The sequence below is a fragment of the Mesoplodon densirostris genome, chromosome 7 (genome assembly GCF_025265405.1).
Source record: "Mesoplodon densirostris isolate mMesDen1 chromosome 7, mMesDen1 primary haplotype, whole genome shotgun sequence".
NCBI lineage: Eukaryota > Metazoa > Chordata > Mammalia > Artiodactyla > Ziphiidae > Mesoplodon > Mesoplodon densirostris.
Window position 1 is genome coordinate 40,750,835 of NC_082667.1, and position 20,883 is coordinate 40,771,717.

General features: G+C 37.9%; 1 protein-coding gene across 1 annotated transcript; it reads right to left on the reverse strand.

Moving 5' to 3' along the window:
* Positions 1-1,762: 1,762 nt before the first annotated feature.
* On the reverse strand, positions 1,763-20,811 carry MED17 (mediator complex subunit 17). The gene is made up of 12 exons (XM_060104707.1): positions 20,375-20,811; positions 17,803-17,969; positions 17,048-17,267; positions 15,078-15,214; positions 14,903-14,987; positions 14,405-14,557; positions 12,539-12,669; positions 11,492-11,676; positions 8,462-8,599; positions 5,131-5,248; positions 3,503-3,662; positions 1,763-2,260 (listed from the first exon to the last, which is right to left on the reverse strand). The coding sequence occupies exons 1-12, from the start codon at positions 20,622-20,624 to the stop codon at positions 2,049-2,051; spliced, it is 1,956 nt and encodes a 651-aa protein (XP_059960690.1). The 5' UTR covers positions 20,625-20,811; the 3' UTR covers positions 1,763-2,048.
* Between the last annotated feature and the right edge of the window lie 72 nt (positions 20,812-20,883).

The window sequence follows — 20,883 nt, forward strand, 5'->3', positions numbered from 1 at the left end:
CTTTTAAGTGATCTGTTCTGTATTTGTGTTTGAAATGTTTTATTGTCACTTTGGCTAAGTAACTATTGTCTCACAGTGACCTATGATCTTATTTGACCAAGTGTTTTAAATCCTTTTGACAAAACTTCCCAAATACCAAATTTTAATTAAAGTTCTTTTGATTTCTAGCTAACTTTGGGATACTTTAAAGGGCCCCTGAGGTATCTCAAAGAGAAGTATTTAACTAGGCTTATTTCCTATGTTAAATTAAATGTAATCAGAGGTTTAATCAAGCCTTTTAAGTCTTTTGTCATTTACAGATATTTTTGTACTCTGACACTGTTACAAAAAGTGCTTCATCATCAAGAAGATTCATAGGAAGGCTAAGTTAACAGTTACAACAGTTCTACATCAAGATGAAGGCTTCCAGCCGGTACGGACTTAAAACAAGGAGCTGTCCTGCCCTTGTGGCCCCTAGATCAGGCATCCAGAGATTTTTTACTCCCTGACAGGCAGGGTTGACGCCCCTACTCAGCCCTGAAGCAGTTGTAGAAGACAGACCGTCACCCCTCTGCTTCCCGTAAGAATATGGGAGTAAAATCTCTGAGGGGGGAATGAAACAGGAGGGAAGGGGGCCCGGCACAACCTTTAAAAGAATGACACAGCCATAGGACATGACAAAAACTGGTTAGAACTCACTAGATCCAAGATGGCAGAAGATTCGACTTCCAGTGGACCTTGAGACTCATTATACACTCATTGTAATATATTAGCATGCTAAATGACACACCCACCAGCACCATGAGTTCTGAGGCTAAGCGGGTGGTGGCCCACTTCCTGGAAATCTCCACCCCTCCCCCCCAAAACTGGAATAATCCTCCCACTCATTAACCTATGAAATTACCCAGCCTGTAAAAATTAACCATGCCATATTTCAGGGCACTCTCTTGCCTTCTGAGATGGTCCACATGTCTGAGTGTATTTGTCTTAATAAATCCACTTCTTAGCTATCACTTTGTCTCCAAATTCTTTCTCGACAAAGCAAGAACCTCAAATTCACTGGGAACATTATTAAGTGAAGTTCCTCAGACATATTTTAGGACTGGAGCACTATTTCCAAGAAGTTCATGTTATTTATTCTTTGCAAAATGTATTCCACTACTCCATTTGTATTTTCCCTGGGAAAATGCACAGAGCTAATGGAATAAGACAGGACAAATCTTTAGTTGGAAAAAGCAATCCAGGGTTGCTGGCTGAAGCTGGGGGCTGCCAGGGGCAGGGCCAGGCAGGAGCAGGTGCCTAGTGTGGCAAGGCAAATGAGGTCTTTCAAGTGGGAAAACAGACCAAGGAGGGACCTGAAGAAACACTAAAGATACAGTCTGCCTTCCAGGCCTTCAGCTGGAACCCTCCAAGGAATTTCTCAAAGTAGTAGACCCAGGCATGCATAACAAAGACAATCAGAGGAAGAGGTACTTTATCCACTAATACAAGAGCTGGCTTTAATAGCTCTGGTAGGGACTGGAGAACAGGCTCCTTCGGCTGGAGAGTACTTTGTTGCACTTCAGGGAAAGGATCTGCTTCTCTCAACTGGAGGGAATTCCTGTAAGAAAGCTGGGTCTTAAGAGTGTTTAAAGATTCTTAAGCAATAATAGTGGAATGAGACAAGTCAATTAAAGACACAATTCACTGAGGTTGAGTTCAGAGTGTCTGGAATTTGTAACCATATGCTTTATTTGATGTCAACATCAAAGGAATATTTTAAAAAGCAAATTCAAATCCATAAGTTAGTAACAGTTCAAGTTAACTGCATTAAAAAAAAAAGTATTTACATATCTCCATACTTGTATACCCTATAACTGTACAAAAACTTTTGCATTTCAAAGCACTTATCACTTATAAAGTGAAAGTTTTCAAAATGCTAGGTAAACATTTGCTAATTATGACTTTTTAAAAACAATACTCCTTTGGAAGATTCCTCTTCCTTGTGCTTATAGTTGATCTGCAAACATTTCTCAAAGTTTCTGGAAACTTCTCTGGAAAAAATATCTGGAAACTGGTCTGGAAGAAAATTATAGTAGACAAGGGCTAAGTGCAGACATAAGCAGCTCCATTTTGTAAACAAAGTTCCGGCCTTCCATTTTATTCCACTGAACTTCTTTGAACGGTCCACGAAGATGATTCCATTTGCTATCTTGTAAAACATCACTTTTTGGAAGGTCTTTACACTGGTTACGGGGAAACTGAACCATGATCTTGCTGCCACTTTCAGGGCCATTACGAACTGTGGAACAAAACCAGAAATTCCATATACTCATTTTCCAAGCTAGAGACAACAAAGATCACACAACTTCATTTTCATGAGTATAAAAACCTTGTTTGTCTATCAACTTGAAAGTGCTTATTTAAAAGTGCTTTTCAGGTTCAATATGCTAAAATAAAATTTACTAATTTATAGATACTAGGCTGGCATAAATATTCATGAATTACCATTTGTACTATAAAAATGTGCCAAGATGAATGTTGGTTTAGGAAAGTCAAATGTCCTATACATTTTCAGAACATCATTATTTTTTTCTAAAATACTTGACAACCCAATCTTTCAATGACTTGGTTAATATATACCTACTATGTGATAAACTCAAATGTTCAAAATCAGAACTGGAAAGGATGGAGGAAAGATTATTCCAAATATGAATTTTAGGTTTTAATGAGGCTTTATAACCCAGGAAAGAAGAAAAGAAATTATGAATAAGGGCCTAGCAATGATCAAGCCTGCAGATTCACAAGCTCTGACCCTGTGGGGAAGAATTTCTAATTGTCCACTCTTTCAAATATTTAAAGCAGGTATTAGAAAAGATCACACTGAAACCATATATAATTTTCAACTAGACAGTATGTATACATGCCTATCAAAGTGCCCCACGCATATTAGGTGCTTCATAAAACATCTCTCTGTTCCATCCTTTGACCATCTTTAGGATCAAATATTATTCTTGCATATTTGCAGCAGTATAGATATTTTATCTATGTATCTATGTATCTATGTTATCTACTTTTGGCCATGTGGCTTGTGGGATTTTAGTTCCCTGACCACGGATTGAACCTGGGTCCATGGCAGTGAAACCATGGAGTGAAAGCACCGAGTCCTAACCACTGGACTGCCAGGGAACTCCCCAGCAGTGTATTTTTAAAAAGCATTTATCCATTAAAAGTTATGAACTGCAGGAGCAACAATGCTGATGGCATTTTACAGATAATCTCTTAGGAAAATGTGTTGCCAAGCAAGACATTTTTTATAACTACTAGAAAGAGAAGTAATAACCTGTTGCTCTGAATAACACCTATGATGAGATAAATGCTCAGTATAATTACTGCATGAACTCACCTACTGCAGAGATAAATTACTATTAAGTATAGTAACTATTAAAGCTAATAAATTACTATTAAGTATAGTAACCATTAAAGCTAAATGTTAAGGCCAAACTCCCAAAGGTCTCTTCACATTCAGAGAAGCAGAAAGTACCTGAAATAGCATAGTCACCATTCGGGGAGGCCACTGTTATGGCAGAGGCATTGCCAATGCTCTCTATGGGCCCAAGGCCCACATGATTACTGAAGCTCAGGACCTGCCAGCCCATAACCTTGGCTAGCTGCTGAACTGCATGCACCTGATGCTGTGACATCTGTGAATGAAAAAGGAAACTTCACTGACAATCAGCATGGGTATTTACTTTGCAACTGACTTGACATTGTGACTGTAAAATAAACTTCCGTTGGGGTTTTCAGTGCCTAGCCCAGGAACCCTATCTTATGTTTGAGGAATCCTCCTGTGTGACCACTGAGGGAAGCAAACAGCACCCCACCTTCTACTGCAGAAGCTAACATAGCCTGATACTCGCTTTCCTGTCCACTGGCAGCTGGAAGACAGGCATACGACCTGAACTTGGCCAACTGGAACCTCCCACCTGGATCAGTGATTATGAAGCAACATTTAAGTAGTAGCAGGGTGTGTAGCTGAGTATCTTCCATTAACCCCCTCAAGGCCACTCTCCACCCTGCTCTGTCCTGGGAGGCTGATCCATACGGTTACACTACCAGCTTTTATAACTAGGTCCTTGGTAAACAGACACTCCCGAAATTATCCTGAATGTGCCCCTAATTTCCGGTTAAGACCCCGACTGATACATGGGGCAATTCAGAGTGCATTCTGTCCCAGCGATGAAGGCAGCAGTGCTGGGATGGCATCAGTAGTGCCACTGCCCTGGCTGTGGTTCTACCTAGCTTCCTTTGATCCTGATCCATTTGCAAGTCTTATTCTCTAGACTTCTCATCAATTCCAGAAGCTATCCCATAGGCTTTCAACATGTTTCTGCGTGTATGTGTAAGCCGACCGAAGCCATTTTAGGTGCAATCAACCAAGAGCTGCCATACCTCATGAATGCATTTTATTTCCTTGGTTCCACATAAGCAATCAGTATAAAAGATTATTGCTTCTAGGATGGAGAGTGTCAGTATTTTCAAAAAATTTTATGTGGAACATAAATATGTGTTTTATGTGAAAGATTCATTAGCATTTCAAAACCTACCCTTTCTCCCATAACTCATATTTCAATGGATCATCATAACTCCATGAAGAAGGTAGGAAAAATACTGTTCTTACTTTACAGACGAAGAAAAGAAAGGTCCAGAAATTTGTCCAGTGTCACAAAGAAGGTTTGTGACAGCACTCTCCATACTGTCCCTTAATAAGAGGAACTCTTGCTTAGGGCTCAAGAGGAAAGCATTCCATTTATCATTATGGAGAATGGACACTATAGCTTCGTATCTGATCTCCCTTTCTGTTTTTTTGGGGTTAGTAATTCTAAACTTTCACGTGGTCCTGGAGGGGTGGTATATCTTGGCTAACACGAGAAATGAAAAAAGTCCGATAATCTCAGAACTGGTCCTGCATCTTAAATACAAACTAAGAGTAGAAACAAATCTAGGATAGTTTGTCAACACTTTCAATTAGCCCGTAGGTTGTAAAATGTGCACTAGACATTAGGTGGCAGGAAAAGATGGCTTTTTAAAAATAACTGTACTTCTTCCCCACTTTGTTCGTTCACTAGTTATGAGTGGAAGGGGCTCAAGACCTGTAGCTGCAACTGTTACCTGAGACAGAAGGAAGTCCTGCAGCTCCAGCTCCTGATGAGACAGAGTGATGACTCTTCCATCTCTGTGTACGACTCGGATCTGCTCAACTCCAATATTCAACTGCAGCTGAATGGACCTTTAGAGACACATATACTAAAAATCAGAAATGTTGAAAATTACCTTATACAATGCCAAAAACCTTAACATCAAAAAAAAAAAAAGGATATAACAGACAGTTTTGATAACCTACACCAACACCCATGGGGGAGAGTTTTCTTAGGTTCAATGGAAACCATCAGACTCTCTCTAAACTACTGTAGGCCACTAAGCAGCAGTCTACTCAGAAGGATACGGTGGGGGAAGCACGGCTTGCCAGCAGGCCAACACCACTTGCTCCTCTTCTACGGCAGGCCTTTCAGCTGTCAACACTGCAGCAATACACCTTTGCTGCAATGAAATGAGATCCACATTGAGAATACATGGGACCTGCCCTGACTTAACAACCTGGTTCCTCACAGGAGCCACGCACCCTTAACAGCTCCACAGGCATGGTTTCCAGGGTGCCCACCAGAGACAATGCCCACTGTTAGAAGTCACACCATCCTGGGAAGTCCAAAGCCGTCCCCATCAGGGATTTATAATTTCTCCCAGTCCAGAACCATTTTACCAATTTGGGATCATTTTTGCCATAAGCAGTGTTGTCTAGTAACACACATGGCATCTTTCCTTATCAAGTTACTAGGAGACTAGAGCGAGAGTTAACCAAAGGTCAAATTCTCATACAGAAAGGAAAATAGGGTTTGTTAACTTCACCCTCTCCTGAAATAATCAGCAAACAAGTCAAAATACGTACGCTCTATTAACTAAGTTTAGGTCAAACAAAGAAACTCATAAAAGAGCCAATGAATATATACGCAGATCACAAAACTCTTCCAAACTAATTTATAAATATTTAGCATATGACATGTACATGAAACACAAATCTCTCCAAATCAAATAATCTAGCTGAACAAATGTGGGAAAAAATAGCATTATTTCTTTCCACATTTGATAGTACCTCTTTTCTCCTAACTTTGTTTTACAGCAAATATTTAAGAATAAAGCATTTTGGCAACTACCTATATAAAACTGTAATTTTGATGAACTTTACATATTTCTTTCCAAGAAAAAACACAAAATTCAGAAGGCTTAAAGGAAAAGACTTATAAATCTAACGAAATTTTTAAATTCTCCTTTTTTAAACAAAAGTGTGAGGGAAGAGGAATTTGTAACCACTTTGAAAAGCAAATTGGTAACATTAATCAAAAATTTAAATGTCCTTATCTTTTGACACAGCAGTTACACTTGGAGGAGTTTATCCTATAGATATGCTTACATATGTACAAATTATTTTGCTGGCGTCCAACTAAAATGTTCAACAATAGAAAGTTGGGGAGCTTTAAGAAAGAGAATTACTTTCAATTTCAAATAGCATAAGATGACCCCACCAGCTATAGAAGATGGGGAAAAGGGCATTCTATACTTCCTTCTACTTCCTCTCCTGTCCTGATTCTATCAAGGCTACATTATCACAAACCTTTCTTCACAGAAGTTTAGAACATTTACACTGGATTCTATAACCATAATCCCACAGTTGTTTGGTCTTAGTTCTAGATGTAAATAATTCAATGCTGATCAATTTTTTCTTTTCCTCTCCTTTGTGCTCTCTCTCTAAGTTTTTATTATGGAAAATTTTAAACACACACAAAAGTATAGTATAATGAAAGCCGATGACCCCGTCACCTAGCCTTAACAGCTAAAAACATACACTAACTTTGTTTCACATATTCAACACTTCCTCTCCCACCACACCCCCGAGCCACCCCAATTATTTCATTATTTCTTTAGGTAGAGGGGGAAGAAAGCCATGATCCACTCCACCAATCTTTTCCAAGAAGTTTCAAGACTGATTTCCTTTGCATTGTATGTATACTCTTTTACCTTCTCTATTTGATCTTTAAATCCTGTTCGTCTACTATTTTTCATTTTTATAAAAAAAGAGAATTAAAACATCCCTATTAAAATATAGTGTTATTATTATATTACACATTATTATAGTATATATTATTATATTCCCCTACTCCTGAGGGTGGTGATGGTTTCCAGTTGTGTTTTGCTCACTGAGAGACCACTGTGGCTAGTTACATCTGCCTGAAATAAAGCAACTAAAGCTTGAAAAATAAAACATACAGACCCTGATAAACATACTCACTCTCTCAGACTGACCTGGAGGAGGGGACTCAGCTCCATCTTTCTAGTTGTTAATTTTCAAAGAGGCTGAAATGGAAGCCCAAAATGTCTTTCATGGCCACCAGCTAATTATATTAATGTGTTTGTTCCTCCCCACTGCCCATAGTTTTACTGATATAATTGACAATGTCATTGTATTCGTTTAAGGTGTACAACATAATGGTTTGATATTTGTATATATGGCAAAATGATCACCACCGTAAGTTTTTTTAGCATCCATCACCTTACATAGTTACCCATTTTCTTTTTCTTGTGATTAGAACTTTTAAGATTACTCTTTTATCAACTTCCAAATATACAATAGAGTATTATTAACTATAGGTTCCATGCTGTACATTACTTCCCCAGAACTAATCTTATAACTGGAATTTTGTACCTTTTGACCACCTTCACCAACTCCCCACCACTACAACCACCAATCTACTATCTGTATATTAACTTGTGATTTATGAATATAAATCAAGTAGACTGCTCCTCCAGGAATGCTGGGGACAAAAGTCATTAAGGGCATAATCATGAACTGGATTAGACACAGGAGTTGTTTTAGGCACACTATGGAAAGGACAGGCTCTAATATAAACAGCCCTCCTCACCTCAAATACCCGAGAGTGGCCACAGCCTCTAGGCAAGAACTGAAGTGGACAGGAGTCTGAGGAAGCGTGGCAGCTTTCCGCTCAAAGCTGGGGTTCCTTCTTTACCACAGCTCAAATATGTGACATTTACCTAACAGAGACTATTTTAGACATTCTTACCTCTGTTTTTTTTTTTGGTTTGTTTTTTTTCTGTGTATTTTGGCCGCACCACGCGGCATGTGGGATCTTAGTTCCCCAACCAGGGATAGAATCAACGCCCCCTGCAATGGAAGAGCGGACTCTTAACCACTGGACCGCTAGGGAAGTCCTTACCTTTCATTCTTAAAAACACTCTACAGCTGACATAATTTACTGGAATGTTATGCCACCCTAGCAAATAAAAACCAAAATCTTGATATAATCACTCAGCAAACATCAATACATAAAAAGCAACTTAACATATTAAACAACTTCTTTTTGATACTTACTTGCATATTTGTTCATAGCCTTGTGATGTGATTAAGACTTTCACACTAGATTCATAAACATCATTAATATTTGACCAATGAGCCTGTATCTGAGGATCTTCAATGCGACTTGCTAAGCTGTCAATGGTTGCAGCAGTTCTTTTAAAGAAAATAAGTTAAAATTTTTATAAAGTTACCATATAAAATAATAAGATGATAAATCACTTATCAGTTTTATGGTTATTTGAAAAACAGATGACTACTTTTTGAAAATACCATCATTTGAAAAGCAAAGATTTGAAAGAAAGGTTAGATGTAGCTCTGATGTGCTGGTTCTCAGTTTCACATCACGGCACATTCTCATGCCACGTTGATTTCCTTTTAACTCCATTTGTTTTCTGCCACTCAGAAAATCTTACCAGAACAAAAGTGAGAAGGATACTTCCAGGGTACTAACCTCAGCTCTGTAAAGAATATAAATTACTCATAAATATCAGTACTTGATCCCCGGTAACAAGTGACTTGGGACATACCCGCACCTGGAATTATAATTGCATTACTGTCATGGAATTATAATCATTTTCAAGAGAACCTAGAGAGACTTATTGCACAATTAAAACCTATACTCCAAGAAAGATAAATATGGTAAGCATAAATGAAAAGTAAGACCCATCAAGTGATAAAGGATAAATATGGTAAGTATAAATGAAAAATAAGATCCATCCAGTGATAATTATGTACCAACTACTATAATAAGTGCTTTCATGAATTATTTTAACCTTACTAACGATAGTAGACACTACTATTATTACCTCCATTTTTCAGAAGGAACAAAAGCAGTTTAGCAATGTTTAGTAACTTGCCCAAAGTTTGTAACTGTTTGGGGCACAAAACCTGGAAGTCAAACTCCAGAGCCAATAATCTTTCCTTTATATTTTATACACACTAATGAAAAGCCACTGCCTAGAACCAAAGCATAAATTATGTAAGTTAACCAAATTACTGAGATCCTCAGTTTCTAAAATTTGATTCTAGCACTTTACTGGAAAGAGAAGGAAAAGCCAGGAGGAAATGGAAGAAATGAGAATAGCCACTGAGGACAAGGGGTTTTTACACCAACAGGCTTGGGCTTTGCTCTTTTATCCTGCTTCTGCTCTAGTAGTGGTTTCTTTCAATCCATTTTTAACTTTACCTTCTTTTGCTGTGATTTGTTTCCCTGGCAGTGCTTCAAAAATTTTTACAGCAGATAAATACGTATGTGAGAGTTTTGATCTCAGTATTATATCTATCAACAAACTGGGAATAAAAAAGTATCTAGCAATTGAGAATTGTTAAAAGAAATTATGGATTAGTCACACAATGGGCTATTAAATAGCTATTAAAATCTCTGAAGGCACGGTATAAAACTTTATGATACCAGGTTTATTAAAAAATAAAAAAGATACACATGCCCTGACACATATACTGTTGACCCATGAACAATGGGTTTGAAATGCACCTGTCCACTTATAAGAGAATTTTTTTCACTAAATAATTACTACAACACTGCACAATCTTTGGTTGGTTGAATCCACGAATGCAAAACCTGGGAAAAGGAGGAATTGCTTATTTGGTGGCCGACTGTAAGTTCAACTGTACAGAGAGGGTCGCACCCCTAACCACCATGTTGCTCAAGGCTCAAATGTATGTAAAAATATAGGAACATGTTAATTGTATGGAATTATACAGATGGGTTGATACATTTGGAACATTATTTCTATATCTAAGGGGAGAAAAGGGAGTGTTTTTAAAACTTTGCTGCTTCCAAGATTACAACTACTATTCAGAAATTTATAAGCATTCTAAAGATAACTTTTTCCATGCCCTTCATTTATTTCGGGGAATATTTAACTTTACGGTTAATCAGAAATTTGAAAGATTAACAATATACTCAAATTAATAGCTTTTATAATGGAAAGTAACAACAATAATCTAACATATAATATTCTTACTGTTTAAAAGGAACTTCTGTATATATTATTCAATTTGATCCTAAGACCAGACTCCTATACCCCCAGTTGACAGAGAAATAGAGGGCCACAGATATTAACTAACTTGCCCAAAGTTACTTAGCAAGTCATTGAGCCCTGGCTTAAACGCATCTTTTACCCTAAACTCCTTACTCCTTTCACTGTATCATGCTGTTGTCTCTAACATGTCTTCCTAATTCATTTTACTAAAAGTTTCCATTCTGAGACCAAAGACTAATATGCTAATAAAACCATGACTGTATTAACAGGAAAAAATCAAAAATCAAAAATAAAATGTCATTTCCGAAAACAGTGTCCCCACTCCTGTTGAGTACCACCAAGGTGCAATCATGAATGAAGTAGAAACAGACCTCTTCACTATGAGCCAATAATAAAATAGAAGAGCACCCTTTAGCATTTGGAAGTGATACATTCATTTGGGTCCAATCATGCAAGTTTTTTTGGAAATGATGTGTATGGAAGAAAGAAAATGAGCTTTGGGGTTACATAAACGTGGGCATAAATCCTGATTTTGCTAACTTTTTAGCTGTGTAACCTTCAGCATGTTGCACAACTTCATTAAACCCCAATCTTCTCATCAGTAGAAATGGGTTAACATGATCTGCCCCAGAGCTAAGGATTAAATAAGTCAACATATAGGAAAGTGCCTTCCAAAGTCCTAAAATGTGTGACAACCAAAAAATAGGGAAAGCTTCAAAAAAGGTTTAAATCAGTTCAGGAAGAGTATCTCATGGATGGGTTACTGAAGAAAGTTTGGTGTCCCACAGCAGGTTCCTAGTCAGTCGTCTTTGGAAACTTTAGTGCCAGTGTTAGAAACAATATATTAAGTTACATGGGCAATGGCGCTAAGTCTTCCCCAAACTTGACAGGACCATCTACGACCATAATCTCTTCTACCATAGCCACTTCCATCTCCCCGGAAAAAAAATTAAAGCATGCCAAAAATAATGTAACTAATAAAGATAACTAACAAAGGAAAAAGGACTGCAGTTTCAAAGAAAAATAGTAACTCTGTCCTTACCTACTCCTCAGAAATATATGCTTTGCTTGTTTAATTATTTTTTCCAGGAGCCCTTCACTTGACTGTATTGAATTAATTTCATTTTTATCAAAAGCTTGAGGACCCGAAAGTCTCATTCTCTTGTGGCCGAAAGGTGCACTTGCTGGATGCGGCATCATGATGGAACTCAAGGTCTGTTTATGAAACTGTAACAAGAACAGCCATTTTAAACAGCCAATACCCACATATTAACTACACAATGTTCGATCAAAACATGGCTCACATTTTGGAAACATGAAAGCAATAGATCTGAACCACATATAAAGGCAGTCTTGGCACACAGATAAATGTTAACATCTACTAGGCCACATTTAATGTGAGTTTGTAAAGAGAAGGGTCCCTCTCAAGCTGCTGTTTTTATTTTAAAAATTTTAAAGTAGAAAAACAAATATTCTTTAATAAGTCCCATTGACAGAAAACATGAAATCAATAGATAATTATTCCACCATACCCTAGATTAGAGGTTCCCAAACCTGGCTAAAACAGAACCATCTGAGGAACACAAAAAAATACTGATTCCTGCACCACCACAAATGACTGAACCAGATTTTGGGGTGAGGCAGAAAAGGCTGGAATATGTACTTCTAGTAAAAGATTTTCAGGGTAGTCTTTTGAAATTAGCCTAAACTGTGAACCAGCACACTGGAAACATAGTTCTAGATGATGTGTAAGTAGAATACATCCTGAAATAACTCAAGTAATCCTTTTCACGGGCTCTGGCAAGATATTTTCCCTGATTACCCAATCAGAATACCCTCTAGCGTGCATTTCTTACACCTCTCTATAAAACTTGTGGTGTATTTCTGCCACTAGAAGCTATGCTTGGAGATAGAGACTGTATTCTGATTATCTCTGTATTCCCTGAGCCCATAGCAAGGATCTTTCACAGCACAGCTAGTGAATGTCATCGCTACATGAATAATGAGGACTCAGCAGAGGGGAGTGTGTGTACATTCACTGCTGTGGATACTCTTACCACAATGCAAGGAAAAACATTTACTTCATTACCTCTCTAATCAGTAGATGCAAATTATGCTCTAGGACATAAAGATGGTCCTCTGGACTTTGCTTCTCGGTAGCAGATTTTTGGGATTTCTTATCGTTTGAAGAATGGCACAAAGAAATAGATAACTGCAAGCCTATTTATAAAAATAAGTAGGACAGATATAAATAACCTATAATATGGAAAGGCACAAACTGTTTTCATAAAGTATAATCACAGCCCATTCTGAAAACATACATCCTGAACTTTAAGAGGAGGCTTTCGTGATCAACATTTTTACACCAAAATGACTACTCATGAATATAATAAACTACCATATATTTTAACAATTCAAATTCTGTTCACCTACAATGTGGCTGCTGACCCTGAGCTGTGGCTAAAGACAGGTGAACAGAAACTATATGTTAATTTATTTCTTCTAGATTTTAAATTAAAAACGAAACAAAACACAGAGTTAACATCTGGTCTTACTGACTAGAAGACAGATATCGTTCCCTGTTCCCATGAGAATCAGGATGAAATTTTTCACTCCTAATACCTATTCCCTTGACAAGATCTAAGAAGATGCTCAGAATTTAAGGAAAAACAAGTGCAACTAATTACAAATTGATCTCTAGGTAAGTCTAACTGCTTTTGAATAATATTTTAAATTCAATCTCCACAAATTTAGGAATATTATGGATATTTAATTAGGCATTTTCTAAACAGAAACACTAATTGGAAAACATACATGCACCCCAATGTTCATAGCAGCATTATTTACCATTGCCAAGATATGGAAGCAAAGTAAGTGTCCATCAACAGATGAATGGATAAAGAAAATTTGGTGTATATATATACAATGGAATACTACTTAGCCATAAAAAAAAAGAATGAAACTTGTCTTCTGCAACATGGGTGGAGTTTGAGAGTATTATATTAAGTGAAATTAGTCACAGAAAGACAAACACTGTATATCACTTATATATGGAATCTAAAAAATAAAACAAACTAGAGAATATAACAAAAAATAAACAGACACACAGATAGAGAGAACCTAGTGGTTACTAGTGGGAAGGAGGCAGGAAGGGCAATGTAGGGACAGGGGATTAAGAGGTACAAACCACTATGTATAAAATAAATAAGTTACAAGGGTATATTGTACAACACAGGGAATATAGCCAATATTTTATAACAACTATCAATGGAATATAACCTTTAAAAATTGTGAATCACTATGTTGTACACCTGAAACTTATATAATATTATACATTAACTATACCTCAATAAAAAAATAAAAAATAGGGACTTCCCTGGTGGCAAAGACTCCATGCTCCCAATGCCAGGGGCCTGGGTTCGATCCCTGGTCAGGGAACTCGATCCCACATGCATTCCTCAACTAAGAGTTCGCATGCCACAATTAAGCCGCAACTGAGGAGCCCGCCTGCTGCAACTAAGACCCAGTGCAAACAACCAAATAAAAAAATAATAAATAAAATATCTTAAAAAATAAATAATTAAAATTAAAAAAAAAAAAAACCTAAGCATTTTCTAATTGACATCTCATTTAGACAATAAGACAGGATCCCTGAGAAATCTTCCACAAATGGTGCTGGCATAGACACCTCAAAGCAATTGTTACTGAATAACAGCCTTGCTAGGACAAACTTTAACATATATTGTTTAAAGCCCAGGAGTGACACTACTGAGGACCCAGAACAGAGTCAGCAGTGCAGACTGTGTTGCATACTTCACTGGCTGTTATTACGGACCGCACACTACCTCTTTGCTCTAACTGTTCCTTCAGCACACCTCAATAGCTACCTGCTTTGTCCTGTTCCCCAAACCACAAAGTCCTAATTATAAATCTCAAAAGGGTAGGCTGCACTTACTTGGGAAGGGCTGAGAGATAATCTGGTTTTTCACCACAATGTGAGGGATCTGTGATTTAATTTGAACAGCTTCCCGAGAGAGCTGTGCAAAAATTTCTTTACATAAGAGAACATTTTGTGCTGCTTCTAATTTCGTCTGCCAATGTGGGGAACCTGAAAGACAGGGGACATACGTATATATTAATTAACTAATTATATTAGGTATTAACTAGCTTAAATGATGATCTGGATACATATGACAAAAGTTTAGAAAACAGTGCATTATGGCATATAAAACATTTTACTTCTTTTACACAGAGAAAACTGGTAAATAAGTTCAATCTTTAAAAAAAGATCACACAGCTATACACTAATGGTTAATTAACAAATTATAAATACTTACATTTCCAACTGCTCTTATTCCTAAGTACCTATTTTTCCTATCTACGTTTTCTTCAGTTCATTTGTAAATATAAGCTTAGATAAGACCAGAAGTTAGAGGATAGAACATAACTATACCTGGTTTGGATTTAGGCAAAGGTCGTTTGAAGAGGTTAACTGTGCCAAGATCACCTATGTCCGGAGCCTGTTTTTGAATTGAAACCTATGTGACAATAATAACATGAAAAAATGTTAGCAAATTAGCTTCTGGGCTACTAATAAGAAATTACTTGAAAAATACTTTGACAAATACCTTGATATATGCAGAGCCCTCTAAATCACTAGGAATCTGGACATCAAGGGGACAGTAATCTTCAGGTATTTTCTTGTCCAGATCAATATCTGTATTCTTTATTACTTCAAATGTACCATGATGGGGAAACAGAGATCCTAAAGGCGTATTAAAAATAGCAAAATCAAAACCAGTTAACATGTTAATTTAACGTAAATTATTAAGTGTATAATAATATTTCACATACACATCACTGAAGCATAAATTAAATTCCTATGAAAAACGTGTGTTTTGGGGGAAGGGAGAGGCGTGGTAAACAAAAGGAAGTAAGGAAGCAGGAGAAAAGAGTTATTTACCTTAAAAAAATAACATGCCTTAGTCTAATGGTATCACAATAATATGAACTCTACAGGCCATCCAAACTGTTTTATTCAAATGGAGTTTTGACAAAATGAATATAATTCTAGAAAATACTTCCATAAATTTAAACTTTGGAGATTAAAAACTTCTGGAGCTCAGTCTCTGTAATAAGGTTGCAATTAAAGGGTTCTGAATTCAGTAAGAGAAGGACAAAAGGAAAGTGTATATACCACCGTTTTTCAACCAATTCATAGACTTTCATGTGATGTCTTTTTATGTAGTGCGTAAGTTTGGGATAGTTGTTTTGGGCTGCTGAATTACCGGAGGAGTGGGTAGATAAATGTAACTGCTGTTTTATAACAAGGGAAGATGTTCAAGATTTTCTTGCAATTAAAAACAGAATGTAATCAAATCCTTTTATAACACAGGTGACTATCCCATAGAGAGAAATTAGGTAAAGTTCTTGCACATAATTATTTGTTGGGAAGAGATTACAGTGTTCAGAGCCAGAAAGCACTGCTTCCACAGACTACCTATTAAAATGTAAAAATGTCTTTGTCATCTCGAATTCATCTTTGTGATAGAACTTTACCTTCAGAATTCAAAATTTCCCAATTCACATCAACGCTAAGGCATGTAGGTCCTCCAGTACTTAACTACCTCAATTTACCTTCCTTTAATTTTGGGATAATGATGGCTTGCTCTGACAAATGAATCCTTTTAAAATATCACTCTACTATTGTCACCCCAGTGATCACAGCCAGGGCTCCTTGCTTTTTTATCCCTTGACATTCAAAGTTTTTACCCTATTGAGCTGTGACTCATAAACTTTTACTGTATCCTCTAAATATACTTCAGCAGCTTAAAGACAGTACCATAATTACCTCGGAAAACCTGCTATTATATATCATAGCTCAACAACAAAGTATTTATACCAAAAGATGTGAATTCAAGATATTAAACTCTGATATACTTCAACAAAGTATATTCCTTAAGTTAGTGTTGCAACCTTGGCTGAATGGAAAAAGGAAGGCGAAGTGTTTTCACCACTGTTTCTCTTCACCCAGGATATGAAAACAGCTTAGCAGACTTCAGGGAGAAAAACAGAATAAGGAAGAATAGAGAAGTTTCTTTTCTCCATTTCTGCCCAGTTTTTGAGGGTTACTGGTAAGCCTGTGATTGAGGACTCTAAACCCTACCTCCTTATTTCTGACTAAAATGCAATTATGGTTCAGGCTGTATGAGCCCATAAACCCTATCTCTGAACTTTCAATTAAATGTATTTAAAATGTTTTCAAATTGAATATAAACTACTTATACATATATTTACATAGGTTGTGATAAGGGTAATTTTAGCTTTCTCAGGCTTATGGGAACAGAAATTAAAACTTCAAAATGTAACATGTAACTGAGAAATAATATTATTACAGAAGAATATGTGGGCGTTCCCTGGCAGTCCAGTGGTTAGGACTCGGCACTTTCACTGCCAAGGGCCCAGGTTCAAGCCCTGATCCGGGAACTATGATCCCGCAAGCCGCGGGGTGTGGCCCCCGCTTCCCACCCAAAAAGGTGACACTACAACCTACCATTTATAGTTCCTGAAAAGCTGTATTTGAAACAATACGCTATACCTGCACTTCTGTAGCTCAGATCTCCAAGAATTTTATCTCCAACTTTTCTAAGTTTCCAGTGTTGCCTGAGTCTCAAAAGCTCAGAGTTGAAGTCTCTTTGTAGCTTATTTTCTTGGTTTTCAGTGACTGATTTAGTCAGTCTTTCTGCCCCCTTCAGTAGGATTTGTGCTGCTCCCGCCAGTGACTTCTTTTTAGATATCAACTGCAACGTCTGAGGATTCTATCAAAAACAATCCAAAAGTGTAGCTCAGAATTATTTTTTAAATGATTTTAAAATGATGCACTTTTCTCAACAATAACATACCTACTCAAGGGAAAATTTAAAAATTAAAGAAGAGCATGGAGAAGGGCGAAAAGCACATATAATAATGTTTTTTTTTTAAAAAAAAAATAACCACAACCTATTTCTTTGGTCAACTCAAATAAAGATTTGTGTTAAATCAAACCACCACAGTGGACTATAAATCAGAACTCAACACTGCATCAACCTGGCCCAGCCTAGGTTAGGTTCCGCTCTCTGTACTGCCATTCCTCCCCTATGTATGCCACTCTCTCCCCCACCCACACGTACACCCTTTCGAGGCACTCAGTACACTTCAGATCAAAGTCCATAACTGGAAAACTGATGAGAAATCAAAATCTATGTATTATATATACACATATAAATATCCACAATCACTACCAATTCATGTAGACATACTTCCAAAAAGCCAAGTTTAAAACGACACCATTATTCAATCAAATCCCACAAATACCTGTTTTGGAGGAAGTGCATCCTGAGAGACGGGATCAAGAGTCATAAATTTTTTATCCCTAACAATACTGAGAACATCATAGAGAACACACATCTCTGTCAGGGCACTTCTCAAATTGTTCCTCACTGAATCCCAAGGCCAAAGGGAAGGCTGAAATTTCACCAACCCTAAAAAGAGAAAGAAAAAAAGAGAAATACACAGGTATTAGTTATAGAAAGCTCATTTAGAGGTTTAAAAGTACTAAAAGAAGAAATAATGAATTCTATTTTAAATTGTTCCCTCTTTTATCCCATTCTCTCCACCCTTTCTTGAATCTTGGTTAACATTTAAGTTAGTATTCCTACAATGTCAAAACAAGTATGATATCTAATTTCCTAACTTAACTCTAACATTACAACATGATAGGCTTTCAAACAACTTTTAAAATGTATGCAAGCCTTCTTAATAACCTTTTTTTCTTCCAGCTTTCAAAACCTGAACAAGTAATTGTAGAGAATTTCCAATACACAGAAAAGTACAAAAATAAAAATGACCTATAATGGCAGCATTCAGATAGTTAACACTATTAACACATCTTCCAACCTCTTAATCACTTTTAAAAATTATATTTCATGAATACAGACTCATTGTACAGAGTTCAAACAATAGAGTTATAGAGTAAAAAGTGAAAGTTTCCCTTTATTCCCCACCCCTAATTCTCTCCCCTCCTGACAGGCAGTCACCATTAACAGTTGGGGCATACTCGTCCAAATGTTCTGCTATGCATTTACATATACTCCCATTTTTCTATTGCTTGCTTCTCCCCGCCACCCCACCAAGCTAATATGTCCTAGAGACACTTCCAGATCTACTTCATTCTTTTAACACTGTATGATATTCTGGAACACAGATGTACAGTAAGTTTACTCATTTCTGTTTAATGGACATGGAGATTGGTTGCAACAACGCTAGCAGTGGTAAACATCTTGAACACACATCTGTGTATATGTCAACTTTTTCTGTAGGTTAAATCATTAGCTATGATACTAGTGGTTCAAAAGAGATACACACTGGCAGTTCCCTGGTGGCCTAATGGTTCAGATTCCGGCTTTCACTACCGTGGGCCGGGTTCAATCCCTGGTCAGGGAACTGAGATCCCACAAGCCGTGAGGTGTGGCCAAAAACAAACAAAAACAAGCAAACAAACAAAAGAGATGAACATTTAAAGATTCTGATACATACTGAACTGCCGAACTGTCACCCAAAAAAGCTCTAAAAATTCACATTCCCAACATGAGATATAAACGATCTTTTTAAATTGCTACTAATCTTATGCATGAAAATAGTGTCTTAATGATATTTTCATTTGCTTCTCCCTACTAGTGAGATCTGAAGTCTTTCCTCTGTGAGCAAACTGTTTATATCTTTGGCCTATTTTTCCAATGAATTGTCTTTTTCTTTTCAGTTTCAAGGGACTCTTTGAACATAAGGGGTATCAACCGCTTGTGTGTCATATGTGTTGCATATACTTTTCCCAGTCTGTCATTTATCTTTTTACTTTGTTTATGGCATATTTTTCCATTATTATTTTAGAATTTTATGTAATTAATATACCTATTATTATACCTATCTTTTCCTTTATAACGTCTGTGTTTCCTATCTTGCTTAAGAAGATCTCTCCTAATCCCGAAGTTACATGATTATAACTTCTTCCCAATATTTTGTTTTGTTCTCTTCACTTGCATTTCAATCCTTGCGGAAATATTTCTGTGTGAGGTCTGAGGTAGTATTTACCTTTTATTCCCAAACGGATCCCTAACTGTCCTAACAAGACTGGCTTGAAATGCCATCTTTAAATGCCCATTTACACAGGGTTTCTTCACATAACTAAATCAAGACCCGTTAATGCTTTTTTATTCTTGACAATAAGAATACAAAAACCACACATACTTTCTCTATAATTCTCTCCTAACTAGTTTTATTTTCTTTATAGTCCATTTACTATATAGCATCCAGAGTGATCTTTTGTAAACAAAATCATCTGTCTGCTTAAAATCCTTCAAACTTTCAGCTGTCGTTCTAATAAAAACCAAGTGCTTATCCTGGCCTACTGGCTCTACACGATTTGGCCTCTGCCTACCTCTTAGATCTTATCACATACTCCAGTCAATGCAAATCTCCTTTCAGTAGGTGTTACTATAATCATCCACCTCGCACAGGGAAACAAAGTAACTAGTCCAAGGTCACATAGCCAATACTATCTCAGCCGAGATGTGAACTACAGGGCTCTTAACCAGGGTGTGCCACATTACAGACGCTCTATTAAAAACGTAAACACTTCACCAGTGACAGTGTCCCTCAAGCGCTCCCACTCAAGGAAACCTGCAGAAGAATAAGGAATATTAAGAGTCAAGCAGTGCCCTAAACTGTCCAGGTGACGAAGAGCACAATTAATGTTTCGCGTACCTACGTTCGAAGTACTTCCACGCACAGCATCTCACCTGGCGCAGGAGAGGCAGAGTGACATTACCTGGGCGGGTACCGGGACCCCCAGACCCGCCCAGCAGACTCGAGCAACAGACACGGGCCTTACCTTCCTCGTCGTCCTGGTCCGCGCTGGACCCGGCGCCCGCCCAGTCCTGCGCGTCGCCATCTGCCCCCGCCGCTTCCTCCTCCTCGGAGCCCGAACCCTGGCTGAAGTCGATCCGCTGGGCCAGACGCGCCAGATTCTGGGACATGGACAGCGGCTGCAGGTACGTCTCAGTGCCATCCAGGCCCACCTCCTGGACCTGCTTCTCGCAGGCGGACTCAATGCTGATCCGCACAGCGCGCACCCCAGACATGCTGGCGGCGTCGGCAGGACCCCAGCGCCAGCCGAAAACCGAGGGAGGAAGTATGTGCGCCCCTTTGGGGAGCCGGGAACCGCGCCTTGGAGGAGCTTTTGGGAAACCAAACGCTGCTCTGGAGCCGGAAACAAAGACGAGAGTGCTGAAACTTCCCCAGAATGCACTGCAGGCCCCTTCGCGCTGCCCCCTCCCCACCTCGTTGGAGTCTCGCGGAAGGAAACCGGCGGACGCGAGAACTCTGCACTTCCGGACGAGC